At 39.5% G+C, this 24261-nt stretch overlaps 1 protein-coding gene across 1 annotated transcript in view; it reads right to left on the minus strand.

Annotated features, from left to right (window-relative positions):
- The window catches only part of whrna (whirlin a), a 344555-nt gene that overhangs the window by 81327 nt on the left and 238967 nt on the right, over window positions 1–24261 (minus strand). Inside the window, exons 5-6 of the mRNA XM_055225688.1 lie at window positions 4618–4826; window positions 717–753 (exon numbers count right to left, since the gene is read on the minus strand). Coding sequence (XP_055081663.1) covers window positions 717–753; window positions 4618–4826 — 246 coding nt within the window. The remainder of the gene's footprint in view (window positions 1–716; window positions 754–4617; window positions 4827–24261) is intronic.

A 24261-nucleotide genomic window follows, 5' to 3' on the forward strand; every position in this document is an offset into this window, starting at 1 on the left:
TTCATAATCTTGTACATTCTTCCACTGACGCCTCTTAGTCCCAAAACACTTAAGTGTCAAAGTCAGACAGCACGGGTCACCGCATAACGTAACCAGTCGTATCCAAGCTTCAAACTAAAGTCTATCCACTTTATAAAGCCATCGCATAGTATTAAAGGTGGGCTGCGGAACTTTTCAGGAGAACCAGCTTGGAATTTTCCACAGCATTAAACTTTACCATGGAGAAAAAACAGGCCAAGATACAGGTAAGATCTATGGAGAGACTATCCCGCTCACAGAAAGAACACATGTTTTTGAGCTATAGTCAGAAGAAGAGTAGCCAAAAGAAGGAAGAGCAACATTACTTCAAATATAATATTACTCAAGTAGAAGTATAAAAGTAGTGGTCATCTTAAAAGTACAATTTCTTTAAAAAGTTACTCAGGTAAATGCAACCTCTGGCTATAATAAAGCCATAATGAAATAAATGCTATAGATACGTTTAATGCTATACTGTAGAATATTCCAGGCAAAATATCTCCATGGAGACAAACAAGAAAAGCCACGCATTGCACTTTTAAAAGCCATAGCTGTCACTCATTTTCCCTCTATACAAAATGTGACACTTAAATTTAGACCAGCCACAAAAGACTGACGCATGTGAACATTTATAGAGATAAAAGACATGAGGCGTCGCTGATATGGAAGAAGAAGAATGAGGAGGAAAAATGTCTGACCTTTCCGGCGGCGGATGCTCCCTGCTCCACTGAGAAACTGTAAACAAGCACAGAAAAAGAGTTCAGAGGTCATTACAGCATAGAGTTAGTTGGATTTAAGAACTTTGAGTAAAATGCATCTTTCCCCAGTACATACATATTGTGTAAGTAGTTCTTGAGGTCAAAATAACTCTGCTGCATTCTGTCCAGTGGTGGATGATGTACTCAAGTTCGTTACTCAAGTAAAAGTGAAGATACAGAGGCAAAAAGTTACTCAAGTATTACATGAAAAAATCTAAGTAAAAGTATTTAAGTATCTGTTTAAGAATTTAACACCTTATCAAAATCTGTGTCAAATACTTTTTACTCTTAAAGTACATTTTTAAAGTTTAAATGTAGTGATATTTATAAAAAATTTTCTCATGAATTTTGTGTATTTATTTTTGCTTTGCTCATTGCTGAAGCTTGAAGTCTGAAAACTTCAGTCAGGATGTTACTACGAACATAGTAAAAATAACCCCCTCAAATCAAATGAAAAGTACTTTTTACTTTTACTTTTCAGTCCAGTTAAAAAATGTAGTGAAGTAAAAGTAAAAAGTATCCACTGTAAAATGGACTTGAGTACAGATTCCTAAAAATTATACTCAAGTACAGTTGTTTACCATTTGTATTTTGTTACCTTCCACCACTGGCACTACCTGCATGTAATTATAAAACGTTTTATTGTCTGAGAATCAGCGTTTTATTGTCCAAGAATCAGGAAGTTGTTGTTAGCTTTACAATATGTGATAATATTACAAAAAGATAACACAAAGCCACAAAATTAGTTTAAAATTAGTTCAAAATGACTTCAAAAACACTTAAGACACAATGCCATGATCTGAAAATGGCCTGAGTCATTTTAAATACGACTTAGGCCAGATTTTCTATGACACACGTGACACGAAAATGTTTCAGGAGGGCGTCGATATAGTAGGAAATATGCTCAATTCAATTAAATGTCCAAAGGGGGTTAAAATTTGAGGTGGAAGATGAAAAAAATGACTTGGGCCATTATTTTAGGAGAGCGTCCATATTGTTTTTTTCCAGAAGTCATGTCTGATACACTGAACCAACACCAAGGTCCTAATTTTGTATTCTCATATAGACTTATTGTGGAGATCTCGGTACTAGGAAATTTTAAAACTGTTGTGACTGCTGTCAATAATCTGAGAGCCGATTTCGTGTTTTATTTTTTGCAGTGCAGCTTTACTCACCCAAAGGGCCCAGAATATATTTATGTGCCGTTGTAAACACAGTAATGTCCCCACAGTGACACTAAACCCGTCTCACAAACATACTTTCATATCTCGTGAATGTGCGAGGGACCAGAGAATCTCATATTTGGGGATTTTAAGTATTGAGGTTTGTGCGAAAACGTTTATGGAGGTGGTGTTGGATTGTGTTACCGTTGGCAACCAAAATACAAGAATTACATCTATTTGAGCCAAAGCGCAAATCTATTTTTTGAAATTTGTTAACTGAAAATAACAAAGCCCTTTCAGATTCTAGATCGACTATCTTCAGAAAATCAGGTCTCATTTTGTAACCTCAAATCGTCTTAGGAAAGCATGAGTAAATAAGCCAAGTTACAGGTCTGATCAGTGGAGAGGCGACCCCACTCACAGTAAGAATGCATTTTTGTCAAAGCTGTATGTACCTAGCCTAAGTAATTGAGTAAATGCAAGGTAGGTAAGTTTAACGCCATTCTGTGGAACATTTTAGGCAATAACATCTCTGTGGACACAAGCAGATGTAAAGTAAAGTTACATAGTGCACCTTTAAAAGAAATGTGTGTAAGATTTAGATTTTATATTCTATAAACATGACTAAATTATGTCCTCAGATACGAGGTAAACATGTACAAATCAAATACAGCTTTTACTGATAACAATTTTAGTGTTGATTTATCATGAATTACAAAAGCATTTGACACCGTTGCCAGTTTCAATGCTGAAATCCAGCTGGTTTAAATCTAAAAAGGACTCTCTCTGATCTGAATCCTCACTACCTAAACCTCAGCACCTGCAGCCAATCATTACTTAGTGTCAACCACAGACTGTGTAAAGACGTGGACGAAGGGAGTGCGATGTCATCCATAGCGTTCAAATAAAGCTCATCGAGGCCGGCAGAATTTGAGGCAGAGTTTCATATTTGGTATTCTGACCATGGGTATCATACAACCAAAAATCCAATCTGAAACGAGGCTGTCGAAGGTTGTTGAAGGTATCACCCTTTCCACTGTTGCCAGCACTATCGGATTTACAGACAAAATAGTGAAATAAAAATACCAGGATCACGTAGAGCGGGTTTAAACAAACATTTTCAGAACAAAATAATGAGCCTGACCACAGCAATTACAGAGAGGGGGTGACATTTTTTCTCACTTCCTGTTTGGAGGGCGTTGGCTAGCAGGTTAGCTATGTCCATTTATCTATACAGTCTACGGTGTTAACCCAGGTCGACTTGTGATTGCAATAACATTAATGTGATGAAATAATGACTCATTTTGAGCCTGTTTTGATTCACTAACACCCGGGTTATGGCAGGTCAGGTCCTCCAGGTGCTCTTCATCATCATGGCATTTCTCCAAAAGATCTAAGCTTCTGCTGCCAACATCTGAGGAGCATCTCCAGCGCTGGCTCTGGTCCAGGAGGTGAACAAGAGCTTGGTTTTGTCCCCAAATAATCATTATGTGCCAGCTGATGTCTAGATGGTTTTCAGTGTCAAGTGCTGCGTAGAGACATTCAGACACTTTTCCTGACACTAAATATTTCCTTCCTGACAAAGATGTAGAGATTCTGCCAAACTTGCATCACCGCCAATTTTAGCACATCTCGCCCTACTGCCTGTTAAAGGTGCTCTGCTCTATGGCACTGTCTCTATAGAGATGTTATTGCTTTGCATGGAAAGTTACACAATATGATGTTTAAGTTTTCTCAGGAGGAGGTGCAGGATTAAAGGGGAGAGTGAGGGGGGATGACGGGCGGGGTCTGGAGGATTAAAGGGGAGAGTGAGGGGGTGGTAGGAAGGGTGGGCACTGGAGGACTAAAGGGGAGAGTAAAGGGGAGAGTGATGGGGAGGGGCAGGCTCTGGAGGGCTAAAGAGTAGAGTGAGGAGGAGCAGGGGTGGGGTCTTGGGGGATTGAATAGGAAGAGCGAGGGGAAGGAGCAGAGAGGACTGGAGGACTAAAGGGGAGGATGAGGGGAGACGTGTGGAGTCTGGGGGTCTTAATGAGACAGTGAGTGGGGAAAAGTCGATTTAATTGTTTAGTTACTTTAAACTGTGGAAGATTACAATGATTCTGTTGTGACTCCATCTGAACCCAATCTCTACGCTATTCTTTTCCATCTTTCCTGGTTAGCTCACATACTCACTCACCTGTCCAACCTGTCACATGCTGTAAACCAGGGCTATTGAACTTCATTTTCTTACGAGCCACATCTTTCGGAGGGCCGTGGCCTCTGGGCCGGAGGGACGCACCGCTACTTTTAACACAATTTGGGGTTGTAAAAAAATATCCTCAACACTAGCTCAGTTTGAATAATAATAAAAACTGCTATGTTAGATTTTGGGGGGGAAATAAAATACAAAAGGTTTCACCCACATTGCTCTGAAAAATTGTCAGTAGTCATCCAGTAGTGAACCAGTGTTAAACCAGGACTAGACGAGTGCCCAACTGGATCTGAACCAGGACTAACCCACAGATAAACTAGGACTAACCAGGTCGAAAGCAGAACTAAACAAGGACTAAACTAGGACCAAACCAGGACTAAACTAATACTAGCCCACAATAAAACCAGGGCTAAACCAGGACTAATTAAACCAGTAAACAAAAGAAAATATTTGAATATTTGCAGGGCTGGATGCGATGCCCGCTCACCTGGCCAGGCTGCTGGTGGCCGAGCTCTCCCCGATCTGTGAGCTGGCGATCCACTTGGTCTCCCCGACGACGGTGCGGGCGTGAGGGACCCTGCCCACATCCTTCACCGTCATCATCAGGTGCCGCGAGGACTTGAGCACGCGCACCGCCTCGTCGTGTGGTATGCTCAGGAAGCTCCGCCCGTTCACCTCCAGGATCTGATCACCCACCTGCGCAGGGGGAGAGAGAGAGCAGAGGGGGGCCAGGGCTGAGTCTGGGTTTGGCTGAGGTGGGGAGGAAGAGCATGCAGTGACATATACAGAGCACAAGGGACAGGTGGAGGAGAGTTTTGGATGGAGGTACAGATTTTTAGTATTTAATATGTGCTGATAAGAAATGACTGAACATGCTGAACACAACAAACTACATTTTGTCACGGGCAATACCAGTTTTCATCCGATATCTTGTAATACTACCATGATGTCGCTCTCATGCCGATATTTTGCGTTCAATGCATTTAAAGGTCCTGTATTACTGTGTTGTTATCTTTGCTCCACCCCAGCTTGAAGTGATTTAAAAAATTAAAGGTGCATTATGTAAAATCAATTCTTGTGAGCTTTAAACCATGTTATGATGTTGCTACCTCCTCAAAAACAGACTTGGAGTTGTGTTTTGTTTCATTCACACATGTTTGAGTAATCTTTTATTATTAGTCTGTCTACATCTCCAAAGTTTGAGAAATTATCCAAATGATTCTAGTGAAGGTGTATGGAGTTGAAAAACACAGCGGAGCACTTCCTGTAATACCACATGACATCACAAGGTGGAACAGTGTTTTCAGTTTGAGAGAAAAACTCAAATATGTAGGGGTTGTGTGTTAAACATGTCAATGAAAGAAAACACAACTCCAGGTGAGGAAGCAACATTATAACATAGATCAGAAAACTGCATGATATGGGCCCTTTAAATAAACGGGCTGAAAAATATAATCAATGTATAAAAAAGCAAAAAAAACAAAAATGTCTTTCAAAAAAATTGCAACTTTGAGACTTGAAACTTTAAGTAGTTTTGCATGAGAATCAATACTTTTCAGCCTCAGTCAGTATTGATGTGTGGTCTCAATCTGCCTCGCTACTAAAACTGTAAAGTGGGTGCTTGGCTCAGAGTCATGACAAATTGGCACAGCGTAATAAAACAAATGTCAATCAAAAAAATCACAATGTTTCTTCTCCCAATATTTGTAACAGTGAAATTGTGTTCAATCAACAGCTCTTCATCAATAAGACAAAACAATGAGGGCATTTTCCTTGGGGTATTAACTGCTTATTCAGATGTGGTTACGACTGAAAGGTTTTTATTCTGCACTCTTCTCTTTTAATGGTAATTTTATGATTATTTGTGATTATTTATGTTTTGATTTGTGTGATTTTAATGTCTTTCTTATTCTGTAAAGCACTTTGAATTACCTTGTGTACGAATTGTGCTATACAAATAAACTTGCCTTGCCTAACACAGAACTTCTTTAGATCACCATGTCATTTTTTATTGTTTTGAAAATGCTATACTCGTCCAGATTAAGATATTAACACATTTTATAAGTTTCGTTTACATTTCTGACACCCTGAGCCACCTGTGTTATGCAATAAACCTCCTCTTTATTAGTAATTGTTTATGTAAAGAGAAGTGAAATGAAGAATTTAGGTATTACTTCATTAAAAAAGATATATTGCGCTCATGTCTGCTCTATAGTTATAATCTATGACTCCCGTGGATCATTGTGTTACAACTGGCACATTTCAAATCGCAACACTCATCTAAAACCACTTAATAAAATAAACACGTCCACTGACTTCTGCATTAGAAAACTGCGGTGCCCAGTGGGAGACAACAAAGAGCCATTGTCGGCAGCTCCGACTGATAGCTGCAGATCACACTAGTGAGTAGCAGATTTTTTCATTTGTACCAATACGACTTTGCAACGCTGCTGAATCCTATGTGTATCACTGATTAAGAAAATTTAACTGGAGAACAAATTAAGTACAGAGGAGTGGGTGTATGGCAGTGGAGGTGAAAACGGGGACTGATCGGCAATATGGCGTCTTGAAAATAGGCGATTAACGATTGCTCCAACATGTACAAATCACTCCAAAAACAACTTTGAGAGGGTAAATGAGAAGGATTTTTCAGAACAGGTCTGTTTTAAGGCTGTACAGTTTGGTCTCAATTGAGTGTAAAATCCTAAATCATGGCTAATTCAGCGCACAAATAGTTTAAGTAATTCTTTTCTTCTATATACTATGTCTGTACGTTTTTAACTATACACACACATGTTGACAACTCCAATAAACTCATCACTGCAGCAGAATAAAAAAGTTTTTTTTTTTTAATTTCCTAAAAAACTTAAAAAAGGCTTTTATGCTTTGAGGCTAATGACATGCAGAAATGTTTCACTTTTAGATCTTGGAGAGTTATGACAGGTATATAGTTATAGTCTATGACACGTGTGGATCATTATTTTAAATTTTGGGCATTTAAAATCATAATATTGAACTAAAAATGACTTTTAATCCCATGTAATTGGTCCAAAAGTGGCTTGCCCTAGTGCAGATATATTGTTTAAGCAGCTCTTGAGGTCAAAATATGTCCACTGTGTGCTGACTGCATCTAATGAGTCTGGAAGAGTGTTAGCATGCTAGTTAGCACTACCATCACGGCAAAACTCCACTCTGGTTTCTGAAAGTTGTGAAAAGTGCTTACAAACTCATCGTGGTGAATAATTAGAATGCTCTGAATTCGTTAAGTGAGGAATAACTTGGACCAATGAACCAATTCTGTTTTCCACATTTTTAAGACAGTAAAAATCAGGTAGAGCAACTTAAAAATAAAATGAAAACTGTAGTTGATTTCTGTCTTTCCCTTCACAGCACGTAAACGTCATCACAACAAAACCTGCAGATCACGCAATAATTCATTTGAGCCAAACAGCGTAATAGCGTGTATCACATGTAAATACAACTAGTGAATAAAACTGACAAAGGTAAACAATTATAAGATGGTTAATAGCTTGGAAAAGTCATTGCAAAATAAACCCTGTGAAAGAACTGTGTGAATGATGATTAATGAGCTGTAGCCTTCCATTGCTAAACCTACAAAAACTTCATTACTCAAAGTCAAAAATCAATTACCGCTTTCCTCCGTAGTTAACGTATCTTTTTGCATATTTACGCTGTGTTTCTAATCCCTCATCCCATTTTATTGTGCTGCGTTTCTGTTTTTAAATGCGCTGCCAACAGACTCGTTCCCAGTGGGATTAGTGAATCTGATTATTGAATTCTGCCAAAGCCCATTTCTGTTCTATTATAGTCAGATATGAGCTTTATCTACGAAACAACCAGGAAGAGGAGATGGCCTACCCCCTATCAGCCAATCAGAGCCTGCTTCCAGATAACAGTTACAGGCCCTGTGCCCGATTCCCCCCCCCCCCCCCCCATGTATTTGTGCACCCCAGTAAAGATGTATTGCATAAGCAGCTCTTGAGGTCAAAATACGTCTGTGTGTAGTCTGCATTTAATTATTATTTAACTTCACAAAAGCTTTATGTTGAAAATATGAAATGATTTGAACATTTGTTTCTTGCAGTCCTCTTGCAGATATGATTTAGTTTTTCATGTTTGTGTCTGTCCTTTGAAAATACCAGATATTTAATGTTTTCTCCTTAAAATGACATGAAATCAGATGTTATGTCCTGACAGTTACTCTTTAAATTCGATGAGGTTTGCCTGGTCTTACATTAATTTATCTTGATATTATTTTTCTAGGCCAAGGTTTAGTTTGTTTTCAGATAGTTTCAAAAGTTCCCTCATCCACAGGACTATAAACTGGGACGAGGGGGCTTTTTTACTGTCACACACCTGCCTCCACCAGTAGGAAGACAGAGCCAAAACTTGTTTAAATCAGCTCATCACGTGACCACTCTTAAGAAAACGGCTAGTGATCAGTCCAAAGTGTCAGGTATAAAAACCTTGGTCTGGAAAAAGAATCTATTAAAATAAAATACTCTTTAAGTTACTCTTACTTGAGTTTTTCTTACTTTTTGTTAATTATTCTTAAGTAATTTCTTGGATCTCTACTTTGCACTGTGCACGTTACTCTTACTTGAGGAAAGTTTTGGCTACTCTACCCATCTCTGATCTTAAGCATCATGCCGACGATAGCAATGCAGCCACTTTACACTTTGTGAACTAACACCAGTTTAAAGGCATTCCAGAGCTAAAATCAAAATGAGTCCCTTTATTGCTCTCAGTGAAATAAACTGACTATGCATCTCTCTTCTGGACTGCTCTGCTTTCATAATGATGCTCTGGTTTCATAATGATGCTCCGAAGTGGCCATAAAAATGCACAATGTGTAGTTATTGTACAGAGCAGGGTTTCACAGCGTTACCGCCGAGACATAAAACCCAAAGAAATATCTATAAAAAGTCATTATTTTTATTCACTATTGCATAGTTGGTATTGTGCTAGCATTGCTTCAGTGTAGCTAAGAAACATCCCTAAGTAGAGATGGGTTTTTGGAAGCACTGAATCTTATAGTCCATATTAAAGTGCATACTTCCTGGGAATAACATGATTGTTTTTATTGCACATAGCCTGATATTGCACTGATTTATACTGCACTGAATTATATTGTACAAACCTTGATATTGCAGATTTATATTGCACCAAGTTCTATTGCACATATCCTTTAATTGCACAGATGAAATTGCACTGAATTCTATTGTACATACCCTTCTATTGCACATAGCCTTTTATTGCACTGAGTTCTACTGCACCTACAGAGATATTGCACAGATGTATATTGCACTGAGTTTTGTTGCACATATCCTTTTATTGCACACTGATATTGCACTTTCTATAGGACATATCCTGATATTGCATCCCTCTATGTCATGAATACATCTGACTGTTTAAATGCTTAATTGTCCAAAATGATCGTAAGCAGTACTTTTTTACTTGATATTACTCCATACCACCACAACCTCGCCATGGATATCACAAATGCAATAAAGGCCTAAAATTTGTGTGCAAGCCTTATTAAAACTGTAGTGGCCTGTCAAACTTTGTTACAGTGCGTATGACAGCGTTTCATGTTTTTCTACTTATGACTTGGTTTGGTGGGATACTACATGTGGTAAATAACAGTTAAGTGACAGTTTATCGTAAAAATACCTTGTTCCTTAAGCTTCTTTCTCCTTCGCTTTAACCTTTCAGAGCTACGTCATGAGGTCAACAGTAGGGACCAAGGAGGAGTAAGAAACAGCTGAATCCTCCTAACCCGCAGCTGTCGGTTCTGCGGGTTAGGAGGATTCAGCTGTACAGTAGACTTGTATGTGGTGGTGTTACTGTACTCTGCTTGTACTGGCTGGAGTGGGTGGTCTACCTAAAATGGTCTAACAAGCGCACCAGCCTCCACTACTGAACTGAGTTTAATGACAGTTATTTCTACCTTTCAGGCTTTACTTCCAATGTTTTCATTACAACGGTACATAAATAACCCAGTGACTGTACATGAGTGAACTGCTGTTGCACATGTATGATCTCTGAAAGGTTTACACCACCTCCAACGTGACAGAAGCACATCCCTCTGTAACACAAAGAACAAACATATCCCACAGAGTGCTGTCCTACAGTCCATCTGCAGCGGCCACATCAACAGCGCGCTCACCTCTCAGTGCGGAGCTTATGCAAATGATCCATGTAGAGTTTAAGTTTCATTTCTGTAAAATGTAAATACACACCAGGCTGCATTATAACATCAAACGGGCTGATGTGGCTCTGTAGTAGTCACGCTTTACATGTTATACAAGTTGAGTTTATTTATGCAGAAGATTTTAATGAACACTGCAGTGTAAAACGTAAATTAGTATTTGGAAACTTTCGGTTTGATCTGCGCAGTGAATTGTGGGATTATAGCTTCTTGCTGCTGGTTAGGAACCTTCCAAGGAGTTGAGAGAGGTGATGTTAAGTGTTTATTTTTATTACACTAATTTAGATTTTCAGTTTTTAAGTTATAAACCTTACCAACAACTTGCCAAACTACAGAAAAGTACGATTGTAAATATAATAACGCTAACAGCTTTTGAGTGAAATGGCTATTCTCACGTGTTGTATGCACTTTAAATGAGCTGGAGGCCTCTCGTTAGCCGTGTGTTGACTAGCCTTGATCATGCATTATAAACAGCAATAAAAGTATAATTGCGGCTGTCAGCAGTGTCCTGTCCAGCGTCCCGTTCTCACCCGGCTACAGTCTCTGCTTCTGTAAATGACACTGTGGCATTTGGCGCGGACACAGCGTTTAGCATTAAGCAAAACCTCTCGGAACGCTGACTCCCGCCTGTCTCTGTGCTTTATGCCCATTTGGCCCCAGCCCTCTCGGAGCCACACTGATTCATGGGGCCCCGCAGAAAGAGTGAGGTTCGCTGGGAGCTTTCCAACGTCCTGAAATGGCCCCCGATCTGGCAACAGCACAGTGACAAGCGAAACCGGGGAGATCTGCTATAGGGGGAATGAAGGACGTTTTTGGATGGGGTTCAATGAAACAGAAACGAAAGCTGTTACAGTAATCCTAAATGATAGTTTCTGTATAGGGCACTCAAAGCACCAGTACAACATCAGGTACACACACACTGAGACAAGGTGATTAACAGCAGCTAAAAGTACCAAGAACGCTTAAATAGTCAACAATACTACTAAAATACTAAAATACAAGTACCGTATATCAAAGAATGAGAATCCAATGATAATAACAATGAAAGAATCTTATATAGTGTTTTTCCAGATGCTCAACGTCGCTTTATAATTCCGTGCATTATTCATTCACTCCACACTCTGTCATGGTCAGATACTACTGTAGCCACAGCTGCCCTGGGACATACTAAAGGAAGTGAGGATGCCAATCTGCGCCATCTCTGACCACCACCAACACTCACACACACCACATTCATCCACATTCATACTAGGAAATGTGGGTGAAGTGTCCAACCAAAGGACACAACAGTTTTTGCTTCTGGCCCCCCACTGTAGCATCAAGTATTCCCCGCAGTCTCCCATCAAAGTGTAAAAAAAAAACCCAGTACTGCTTCTGAAATCTGACAAAATCAGACTTTGACTAGGAGGTTTGGTTACCATTGCTATCCAACCAAACTACATATGCAACTAAGAATGCAGCATTATTAATTTTATACAACTTGTCCTCCGCATTTGACCCATCCTTCACATTGAGTAACCCATCAGAAGCAGTGACGGTCATATTTGTGTGAACGGTCAGGGGTGTTTTAGTTTTATTTGAGACTATTCAGGAACAGCTAGAAAAAGCAACTTCCGATGAAAGACTCCTGACAGGTTTTACCGCAGGACGCAACACAAATGCTGCAGGATCAGGCAGGATTGGCGTTTTTGAAGTGAGCTGTGAGTGGTGGGCGTGAACGCGATATGAATGAGCCTTTTAGTGTTGGACATTTTTGCCTTTGTTTCAGGTTCTGCATAACCTTTGCATTGTTATCACAGTCATATTAGTGGAGTTTTATTTGACAGAGTAGTCCAGAATGTAGCGCTTTCATATGCATATACTCACTGCTCGTATCTGGGACCAGGTATGTAAAGAAAACAATAAGATAAGCAGCACATTAAAGGGCCCATATTGTTCTGATCCATGTTATAATGTTGTTTCCTCATTACAAACACACCTGTAGTTGTGTTTTGCTTCATTTACACAAACCCTGCATATTTAGGTTGAATTTTTCTCTCAAAAACACTCTGTTCCACCTTGCGATGTCATGTGGTAATCCAGGAAGTGCTCCACGCCATACACCTACACTAGAATCATTTGGATGATTTCAGGCCTGGAATGGCCAATCTCTACTGAGCAAAGGGTAAAAGGTAGTTGTTAACTTGAAAACTACCACTTCCTGACATCACAAGGTGGAGCATTTTAAGCTTTTGTGATACAGACTAACAATGCAGAATTTCGCAATCGTGGCCAAAACAAAACACAACTCCAGGCATGTTTTTGAGGAGGTAACAACATAATAACACCTTTGAAAATGATCAAAAACAAACTTAGGACCCTTCTTTTGTTTTGTGTTAAGAGAGCAGGGGTAATACGCTTCTCTATTTCAAAAAATGGATCTCATTGTCCAAATCCGACACGGACAACCCCAGGCCAAAGAACAGAGAGGAGGTGTGGTGTTCTGCCGAAGGAGAGAGTACCTTATCAAAAACTTGTAGAAAATGAGCTAAAAGATATATTTCCTTTGCCAGCTAAATTCATTTTTTTATGGATTTATACCACAGCTACACAGTGACCTGTTTTAGTATCTGATGGGATTGGACTCTTAACAAGTTTGGTCCACTGAGTCTCCACCATCACTCAGTCACCCTTTCCTCTCTCCCCCTCCCTCTTAACTTTCTTTCTGGCTCTCTCTTACCTATCCTGCAGTTTCCTCTCTCTATTTCTCTTTTCGCCTCCTCTCTCTCTCCTGTCTGTCACTCTTTCCCTCCCTCTTTCCCCACTGCTTTTTCCTCCTCCTGTTAACCTCACCTCACGCTCTGCCCCTCCCTTATTCCTTCATCTCTTCTGTCTGTTCCCCATTTCCCCATGCCTTCCCTCTTTATCCTCATTTTTTCTCTCCCTTCGCTTTCTCTCCTCCTCTCCTACCCCTGCGTCCAGCCTCTGCCCTTTTCTGCCGTTGGGTTGGACTCTCAGATGTGTCAGATTAGCCCTGGTTAGCACAGGTGTAGAACATGCAGAGAGCAGCAGGTGCATAAGCTCCCTCTCTGCTCCCCGGGCCCCTTATCGACTACCCTCTCCTCCTCCTTCTCTCCCCACTCCCCTCTTCCTTCCTCCCGGTCGTCCTCGTCGTCTTTCCCTCTCCCCGTCCTTCTGCTTGCCGTCCTCACTCCCCTCTCCTCCTCCTCCTCCTCACTCCCCTCTCCCCGGTCCGTCCTCCCTCTCTTATCCTCTGGGCTTATCACATGTGCCAGGAGCAGGTAACTTTCATATCATGTCTTATGCGAGATAAATCTTCACTCTATCCTTCCCTCAAACACACGGTTGTGTTTCCGCACTGGCAACTTGGGAAAATATGTTTCATTTATGCTTTATTGGATTTCTGATTTGTCCTTGTTGTTGTCTGCATAAGTAAACAGTTCATATGCAAATTCAAGCTCAAATTTTACGCACTAAACTGATATGGCATTTTAATACCATTCGGCTCTGTTCCCAGTGCAGAACTAGGTAAGTTTACAGTTTTCTGGTGTGTGCGTGCAATTTCAAGTACTACATGACATCACACAGGACTGCCCTCTTTAAAGCCAGGTGTTTCTGATTACAAATACCTGGCGTGTACTGGGCAGAGTTCAGGTGTTGGATCCCACTTTAAAAAAATGTACTCATTTCCAAAAAATCTTATGGTATCCTAGTTACCCATGTTTACTTAATAGTTCCTTGAAAATAATGGAGTAAAATTTGTTTTGTTCGTGCTGTATTACAGTATAAGATGCGCACCATGTGAACAGGGATATTAAAGATACCATTTGTAAGTTAATTTGACTTTTTGATACCAGTACATGTCAGATGTTTCCCTTCCCCTGACCTTTGCTCAGACTGTGCTCTCTGCTCTTCTTCTGTCAGGCTGAAGCTCACACACTATCAGACAACAGTAACATGGATAGCATCTAGTGGTGGTATGTGAGAATACAACAGCAGTCAGTCTCATTCCAGTTGGTATCTTTTAACATTGACACAGTGTTGCAGATCTGTTCGATATCTCTGCTTACCGCACCAATCAATGCGCCTTCTGCAGGTTATAAGCCTGTATTTTTGTAAACACATCTATCTAGGCCAACTGACTTGGCATTGATCTCATTTGGGGGTCTTATTTTGGCTTGTTTTGCCTCACAGACCTGGCGCCCGATCCTCCAGCTGGGTGTCCATATCGGTCCAGAACCACATGCCAAAATGAAATGAGAGAATAGTGTCCAAATGGTGCGCGTCCACAGTCATTAGCCTAGCCTTCAGATAGCACTTTGTCACCGGTGCTCTGTGTCCCGGCCTGGCCCTGGCTCATTATCCTGCAGCCTCACAAAAAGACAGAAACACCAAATCAAAGCGCTCCTCTCCCTCATTAGATTTGTATGTGGTTACCCCTTAGCAACAGCTTCAAAACAGCTTCAGTCCGGCCAATCTCAGACCACAGAGTTCAGCGTGTCTGTGATCAAAGGTAGGCTTAATATGAGTTCTGTGCCCAAAATTAGGAAAATCATTTGTATTTTGTCGGCCAAAGTCCCCCAATTATGAAGAAAGAAGCCCACTGCGAAATGCACTGTGAAAACGGAAAATAGCTGCAGCAATTATGGGGCGATAGTAAAAACTACATGATCTTAACACTTATCTCCACTTAGTCTTTGGAGCTGTTACCAAAGAATATGAGTGTAAAATAAAACTGAAAATACTATATAAGATTTTTACATGTTAATTACTTAGGATTTTAATATTTTAATGATGTAAATTAATTCAAACTCTTGTTGTTCTATTTATACAGTTCTATTTATATAGTTTTTAAGGTTTTTCAAAAAGGACCCCAGGAAAATGAGCTGGTCCTTGGGTACAGCTAATGAGGATCCTAATGAGTAAACAAATAAACGCATTAAAAATCTGATAATTAGTAAGTTAAAGGTGCACTTTTAACTTCAATGTTGCCAAGTAAACATATCTATAGAGCATTTATACATTACAATTACACCTGAATAGAGACAAGCAGTTTTAAAAAATATTCGGTATGAGTTGCTGTTGGTTTGTACTTAAAAATATTAGAGCAATTTGGCGAATCCCATCAAATACAGTTATTTATGTGGGAAATAGCAATATAAATTAAAACTGTAAGCAGTGATAAAAGGCCCTCGAAACCCTTGTGAACAATATGCTTCAGTGGGAGAGCTGCATATCAACCCTTGATTCAATATTTGCAGTGTGACATTTGAGATAAATCTTTCCATTCCAATTTCTGCAGAGCAATTTGTAAAGATGTCTGTGTAATCCCTCAGTCGTCCAGGTAGGATCCATAGCACAACTGGACAAAAGTTTTCCGAACTGAATTTTTATTTTGCTATAAGAGAGAAAGATAGAAGTTTAATTCACATTATTCCAGGTCATTAAAATACACAAATATCTGACAATGTTTGCAAAAGTTACAAGGATTTTAATGGTTTCAAAATGGCCACTTCTTTAAGAGCTCATTATGACCACACCCTGAGACTTATGTAAATTCCTATTATCTATAACATTTGACCCCAGACATGTCCTGATTATCTGCCTCAGTTTGGAGTCCGTTGGATAAAAACCCTAGGACAAGTTCACTAAAGTATGAGGTCTAACTTTTGGACACTTAGAATTTTGATTCAACATGATTCACGTAAGAAGTAGGTTTAGTGTCTGTAGACCTTTTTGCTCAGGGTCACATAAACAATGTGTGTACCAAACTTTTTTAGGTGTAGCCATGCAAATATCTATGGAGATGTGGCGTGGTCTTCATTGGCTTTTTTGTTCAGCATGCCTTACAGGGTGTGTGTACCAAATTTCATTGGTCTATGGCAAACTTGATTTTTCCTTTCCATTTGAATTTTGCAGGCGGTGCTGGGGAGACATTTTAAAGATAGATGTTTAATTCACATATCATTCATGTTTAACTAATCTTGTTGGTTTCATCCTTTTAAATTGACACTTTTGACTCAGGACATAAGCAAATTAAACCAGGAAGTGCTCCTCTGTGTTTTTAAAGTATTTTTTTCTTTTAAAAATGCTTCACTGTCCATGGTTTGCAACAGAGGGGGTCATTCCAAATTGTAAAAATCTCTAGGGACAAGCTGGTGATGCTACCAGGCCAAGTTAAAGGTCGGATCATAGACAGTTGATGGACGTAGCTAACCTGCTAGCCACCATGTTCAAAATAGGAAGTGAGCGTGGCAGTGATTTGGCTCCATTGACTTTGTTTCCAACTGATGTCTTTTGAAAAATGGTGGCCTCGCTCTGTAATTACTGCCGTCAGTCTATTCTTAAAGTGCTCTCTCTATGTGATTCTAGCGTTTTTATTTCACTATTTGGCCCCTAAATAAAGATGTGAACATTTCAGACCAATCAGGTGCCGTCTTTCCCCAAGGTCACTCCAGTCAGTATTAGCAGCAGGTTTGATTGACAGCTTTCACGCCTCATTACTAAACGCCCGCACCCTGTCAAACCTACGGTGGGATTGAGGAAGGTAGAGTATCTTCAACAACCTCGCTAATGATTGGCTGTTTGTTTGCTATGAAACGTGCACTCAGAATACTAAAAATAGCACCTGGATCTAAATTAGCCGTTAAAACTGCTAGCGAACTGCTGGAGTCAAACAGTATGGTGTCCTTTAGTCCACTTCTATATACAGTCTATTGATACTTTGCAGCAAATGTCAGCAACATTCCTTAGGGGGTGAAGCTTACTAAAGACACTGCTTTGTCTGAAGTTCTGTTACTCAATTTAGGCTTTAATTTGACCAGAAAGAACTGAGGTAGCTGTAGATTGAACAGATTTTGTACTGTAAACAAGACCCTCTCAAATGACATTACAGGCACAAGCTAGCTCGCATTAGCCAACAGTTTTTCAGTTAGTCACTTGAAAATCAAACACCTAAAAAGGACCATGAACACTAATATTGATCACAGGCTCCTGAAACTCTAAAAACATATCTGTGTTGCGTAATGTGTGCATTGTGTCACCACGGTAACAGCTGAACATTCCTCCATAGACATAAACGAATTATAGCCCCAGAGATGATATCACTGCGAAGTATTAATGGGTCAGATGTATAGAGAGGCAAATAAGGCGGGACATTTTTAAGGTAAATATATATTTTTCTTTACATTGCAAAGTTATGTATACCCTGTCTCCTTGCGGTGGCTGATTCTGGAGTCAGTTAATGTCTGTTAATGGCCGATTGAAATGCTAACCCGCGCACATCCCGTCTGTCGTGGGCGGGACACTAATTGCCGCCTGTCTGCTCCTCTGTCGGCGCACCGTCCTCAGGTATGTGATTACAGCGTCAATGAAGCCTGATTGGGTGTCATCAAGTGTCATTTTAGGCCTTTAGAGACATTAGAACTACTTCATTTTGCGGTTTAAGTAAAAAGGTAGATTTCTGGTAAAGTTTCATTTGGTCTGTACAGATTTTTAGAATGTGATTATGTGAAGTATGGAGAGCAGAGATAAGTGCTTAATATTGCATAGTAGGACTTTTTGTTACTAAAATTAAACATAATTTCCGTTATCAGAGTTGACAAAAAACACTGCACTTATATTTTGAGTTTGAATGCTCTGCCCGAGTCAAGTTAGAATTTTTATTGCCATTGTCAGTGAACAAAATTCACAAATAAAATAATGAAGAATAATCGTAAACTATCAAAGCTAAATTTGTCCTCTGCATTTGACCGATTCTCAGTGCTGCTGGGACAACCTGTCAGGAAGAGTGGGCAGCACAATACCTCGCCTTGAGACCCATCTCCAGATCTTGGGCTAGGTTTAATCAGGACTACCTCAGCTGAAGGGTACAATAGGAGAGGAATATGTGAAGTGTCTGCTTGTGTCTGCTATATGGTTATAATCTATGACACCTGTGGATTATTGGATTATAATTTTCACATTTTAAATTGCAATATTCATCTAATACAACTTAATAAAAGAAACAAGTCCGCTGAACTCCATGTTAAAAAACTGTGGTGCCCAATGGGAGCTGACGTCACCATAAACCTCATCACAACAAAGAGCTGTGCAGCTGTCGGCCCCTCCGATGGAGAGCTGCAGATCACATTAGCGAGTAGCAGATTTTTTTCACATTTGTACCTAAATGACTATGTAACACTGATTAGGAAAATAAATAACATGGCTAAAAGCTCAGAAAAGTCAATTTTACAGAATAGGTTAATTAAAGTAAAATCAAACTTGTGATGCCAAAATTGGCAAGGCACAATTCATTTATTTTTACCCTTAAAATAGAAAATCTGCCTCTTACTGTTGTAGCACAAAAATGTATGCCACACGGGGATTGAATAAAATGTCCGAGGCACACTGATTATATGACCTCATTTTTATATTCTCAGGCTCCTCATAACAACTTATGGACTTTCACCACTTCAATGTTACGAACCCCAACATCAAGATGAACCTGGAATACAGAGATCAGTGTAACACTTTGACTGTCACTATGGAGATAGACAGAAAGGGGGCACTTCACATTTCCATTTTTCGTAAAGCACCCGACAGAAACAAGATTCTAGGAGGTGATAACTTTCATCCTGGCTCTCTCTTCAGACACTGCAAAGGTTATGTGGTAATGATTCAGATTTCAATAAACAAGCTACAGAGATGTATTGTAAATTTCAGAAAAGAGGAGGATATGGAAAAAAGACATTTAAAAAAAAACAAACGCCATGGCAATGTTTTCCTCTCTATTAAATGAAGCAAGTTAACTAACGAAATCATACAATATCGTCAACAGCCTTCACAGTGACCCCTCCCTGGCTCCTGTATTTTCTGAACTGCTCTTGTTTGCAAGATACATTATAAGACCAACTAGTAAGAAACGTCCTTCCGGGCCCCAAACCCAAATCTTTCTTCCTTAAACCAGTGGTGGATGAAGTACTCAATTTTGTTACTTAAAAAAAAAGGATTTCACACGTTACAAGTGTTGTTAATTACTACTTAAAAATTAAGTAGAGTTTTTAGGTATCTGTACTGCTACTGCTACTTGTACAGTTAATAGTTTACATTTTAAACAAATCTTAGGCTCAGTCATTTCTCTCTGTTATAAGTTTGTAGATAAAATGAGTTTCAAATTGCCTTCTGTCATATAAATACAGTAAAAGAGCCAGACCTTTGAACGACTCTTTGAAATGAACGGATCCAAAAGAGTCCCATCACTAGTGTCAATATTCTCAAAACTAATCCTTTCAAAGACCCGTCAGGATCCAGGACCTTCAAATGTCACCAGTTTGCTAACTGTAACACCACCCACGTTATGTATAAATTGGCCTGTCCATGTGTTTGTATGTGCGACAAAAAGGAGACTCGAGGACAAACTTTCTGTACATAAGCACATCATCAAAACTGGAAACCCAAACTACTCTATGGCCCAGCATTTTGCACAAACTGGTTATTTAAACATTAATGACCTAAAAGCAATCGCTATCGAGGGAATAAAAAAAAAATTCAAGGGGTGGCGTAAGAAAGTTGGCCGAAAGAGAAGCGTTTGGACAGACACTTTAAAAGTCACACAATATCTAGGGCTCAATGATGATCTTTTCGTTTACCTATAACAATTTGTAACCAGGTACAGGATAGAATAAGATAATTGCTGCGTAAATGCTTAAATTTGCAACTGAATGGATTCACAATTTGTATAAAATGGACCAGTGATTAGGTTCTGAAGGATAAGGAAAGCTAGAGGCAAAAAAAGACTTACTGCAGCCACAGGTGAAGCTTTGGTTCATTGTATTAGACAGAATGAAAGAATAACAGATAACATTCAACTGCAAAACTTCCATCCCCCTCGTCAAGGAGAAATCCAGTTCAAAGATTCAATCAAAAACCTAGCCGGTATGGAGGGCACAGCTATTAATAAAGAGTTCATATTTCTATCTTCTTATGCCTGTAGTATTAATGCAGGCGCTTTATCGCTCATATTCTTCAAATACATTTTTCAGTGTAGTTTATAATCATGAGATGTAAACAATACATCCCATAAACACATTTTCAAACATCAAAAGTTTACATTTTAAACAAGTAAAACATGTATAAAACATATACTATGATAAACTCTACTTTTTACAGTATAGCACCTTAAAAAAATGTACTGAATAGCATTTTAATAAATTATTATGCTTAATCGTGGAAAATAACAATCACATTTTTGGCAATACAACCAAAACTAAATAAATGCCGATTTCTGTGTTTTTACAGTGCAATACAATTTTATTTTATTTATTTATTTTTGTGCAATATTAGCGCAGGGCAAATGAGGACTGCGGTGACGTCACGGACTCAAATCACAGCACCGCCTTGTTCTAAGTACAGAAATAATTAAAAGCTTTATATATTTTTGAAATACCTTAGCTTCAATAGTGCATTTTATTGTTCAAATGGCGTATTTTCCTATATAACAGTGTTAAATTGTCATTACGCACATATTTTCAACGTGCCCCTGCAATAGCACATAACAGGTCGTAGGGAAACCCCGTGCATTCCTCTCCCACGGCTAAAATTAGGTAGCTTAGCATTAGCCGCTAAGTTAGCCGCTAAATTAGCCGCTAACTAGTATACACTCCAGCTCTGTACAAAGCTACTCACCTAGACGCTTCAGTTGTATATTTCATTCACAGCCCAGTTCCTTTAGCCAAGTTCTCATGCAGATCTAAAACAGTGAATTTATCTTTAGCTGGTAACTTAGCATTAGCATGTTAGCTCCCAACTTAGCGCTGGGGTTCCACTCACCAAGTTGATTCAAATGCACAGTGGCTGCAGAGGTGGGTCAGGTCCGGTCCTCTGATGTCTCCGTTCAATGTTGATGTATTCAGATTTAGTAAATTGGTTATAGCTCAGGTTCAAGCTGCGTGTGTGCTCTGTCTCTCCATATTGACAGAAAGAAAGAACAGCACGCGCACTGAGGGGGCGGGCTTGTCCTGCTCTTGAGCCAATAAGGAATCAGCATTTCTGTTTCAGCCTATTACAGGCGTGGAGTTACTCAGCAGAAATGACTCACATCTCAGCAAGTAAAGTTTTACATCTAGGTCCACCCAGATGTAAAAATCCATACAAATACATTACAAATACATACTTTTAAACAGAGCTATGTGAACTGTTAATCATGCTGTCATTATATTGTCTGTATCTAAATGTGCTATATGTTGTGTTGTCCTATCATAGGGGGCTACTAGCAACGATGTCAATACAACCTGTTGCTAATGCTAGCAGGAGCAAATTCGGGGAAAGAAGGCGCCTGATTTGTCTCTTATTAATGTTCATATCTTGATTTACAGACACAATAGCAAAATATACCAGAATCATGTACAGCGGGTTAATACAAACATTTTAAGACCAAAATGACGAGCCCGACAGCAGCAGTTACGGCGGAGAGAGTCGAAGGAGCCTGAACGCAGCGGCTAGCAGGTTAGCTATGTCCATTATATATACAGTCTATGGGTCTGATCCATGTGAAACTAACCAAGTATTAAGAACCGAATGTAGTTTTGACACCTCATATATGTTATACTTATTGTATCTACTTCTTTGTCATAATTTGTATTGTTTTATTGTTTATTGTGCTAGCCTCACATGACTCCCTCCCATAATGTCTATTGTCTGTGACTTTCTTTTAAGCCCCGATGAAAACCATTAGAGTCCGTAGGTCGAAACACACTGGCATCCCATTTGTAATAATAAAGGATTTTTATTTTTGTAATCAGTGTGCGTTGGACCCGTGTGATATACATTTTTGCGCTATGGCAGTAAAAGGCTGATCTTATATTTTAATGATATTCACTTAGTGCTAGAAAAGCATCTGATTTTACACTTAAAGGATCCATCGATGCACTCACCCCACTTGTCTCATTTATTGCTCTGTCAAAATCTCATCTCCTTCTTGTGGATCCAATCTTGTGTCGTGTCTTGTGTCATGGAAATGTTTTATCCCTACTGCAGGTATATTTTAGTACCAGGAGAAAACCCATCCACACAATGGGAAGACCCGGGCCTGGGCTAGATTGCTGAAACGTGCATGGATGACATCTAAACACCTCTTAAGACATGCTTTTGATGAGGGGAAAACGTTATAAAATGGCAGAAAGCTTCAAAAAAGTCAATTTTGCATAATACCACCTTTTTAAGCAGAGGTCCTAACATGGCCTTCCAACGGTTGCCTGGGATCCAGATTACACACTTCTCCGGTAATTTACGAAGATGTGAGGCTGGTCACAGGTGAATTAGCCAATCAGGGACATGTGTGGTCAATCCAAAAAGGTAGGAACAGATAATAACACAGGGGAGGGAAAAAACATCATGGATTTCTGACCAATCATACGTGTCACTAAAAAAAACGAACATCTGATTACACGATGATGCTGGGTGTAAAGTAGGCTGGCCTTTAGCGGTAGGAGGCGGGACAGAAGACAAAGTTAACTACTAATTAAATCGGATATGTGCAATAATAGTGCGATCCTTCTTTGGCGTGTTGTGTAATTTGTAGTGTTTTTAGTGAAATGTTTAACTTTCCACCTCTGTGCTTGTGTCCAGGTATCAAAGCGGTCCCCGGGGAAATGAGCTCCCTTAAAAAGGTTCCGGGGCAGGACCAAGGCGGGGAAGGAGTAGGGAAGTACATTGCATGTTGGGTATTTTAAAGGGTTTTTGGGTTTAATTACAGTATATTTGGTGTGTTTTAGGGTTTATATGTGTTTAATATGTGTGTAAAGTTAATTTGGTTTATAGGTCGATTTGGTTTTATGGAGGTTTGAGTTTTAAAGAGTTAATGTTATTTTTTAAACGCCCCTATTAATTAACAATAGCGTTATCCAGTTAAAGACAGTATAAAAGGCGCCTGAAACCAACACACCTTGAAAAAAGAAATACAAATTGTGGACTACACCCGTGCTGCTGTCTTCTGTCCCACATCCTACCGCTAAAAGCCGGCCTACGTTATACTGGGGTGTGGGTACCAGACTGATATCCCTCTGTATAATATCAGTCTGGACTCCAACGCATTAATATGAACGCAATTCTTGGAGATTAAAAAGGACAATTGTTAAGCATCTTCTTATTAGGCTGCGTCTGAATCACAGTGGCTTATACGCTCTTGTGCCTAAGCGCGAGTCAACTATAGGCTGCACGTGTACAGACAAGTCATAAGAGAAGAGAGGATTGGAAAAAGGAGAGAACACAGAAAGAGTGCAGAGAGATAGCACTAAGTAAAAATACAGATGCCAAGAACGACCAAGAAGACGAATAGAAAGAGCAGAGGAGAGCAGGCATTCGTAGATAAAACACCAACTCTCTTCTGGGATGGAGCTGAGCCTTGTACCATAACCTGAACACCATTAGGCCCTTATCAGCCCGGTCCCGCGCACTTATACAAGCACTCAGTCACTCTAGCTCTTATCTTAATGAGTTTTAACGCTCTGGAACATATATAATTAGTACAGGACAATAACTAAATACTCAAAGGACGTAGTTTCTATAGATGGTAGCTCGTAAATTGTCATTGGACATTTATAACTGGGTTGTGCAGATTTGTTGAAAGAGTAAAAGGTTTGCAGCAAAAGGTATGAAAGTTTTAGAGCTAAAGAAAGTTTTTAGGAATATTTGAGAACAGACTTGGGAGAGTATGGAAAAATTATACTAAAGTGAGAGTGCAATTACTTCAAAATAATATTACTCAAGAAGAAGTGCAAAGTAGTGGTTCAAGAAATCACTCAAGTAAAAGTAAAAAAGTATTTGGGAAAATAACTGTTCAAGTAAGAGTAACTGAAAGAGTAACTGTTGGGACGTAACATCTGATTTATGACTTGAAGTTGATATAATTTGAAGGACAAA

This window comes from Periophthalmus magnuspinnatus, chromosome 12 (assembly GCF_009829125.3).
Source record: "Periophthalmus magnuspinnatus isolate fPerMag1 chromosome 12, fPerMag1.2.pri, whole genome shotgun sequence".
Lineage (NCBI taxonomy): Eukaryota > Metazoa > Chordata > Actinopteri > Gobiiformes > Gobiidae > Periophthalmus > Periophthalmus magnuspinnatus.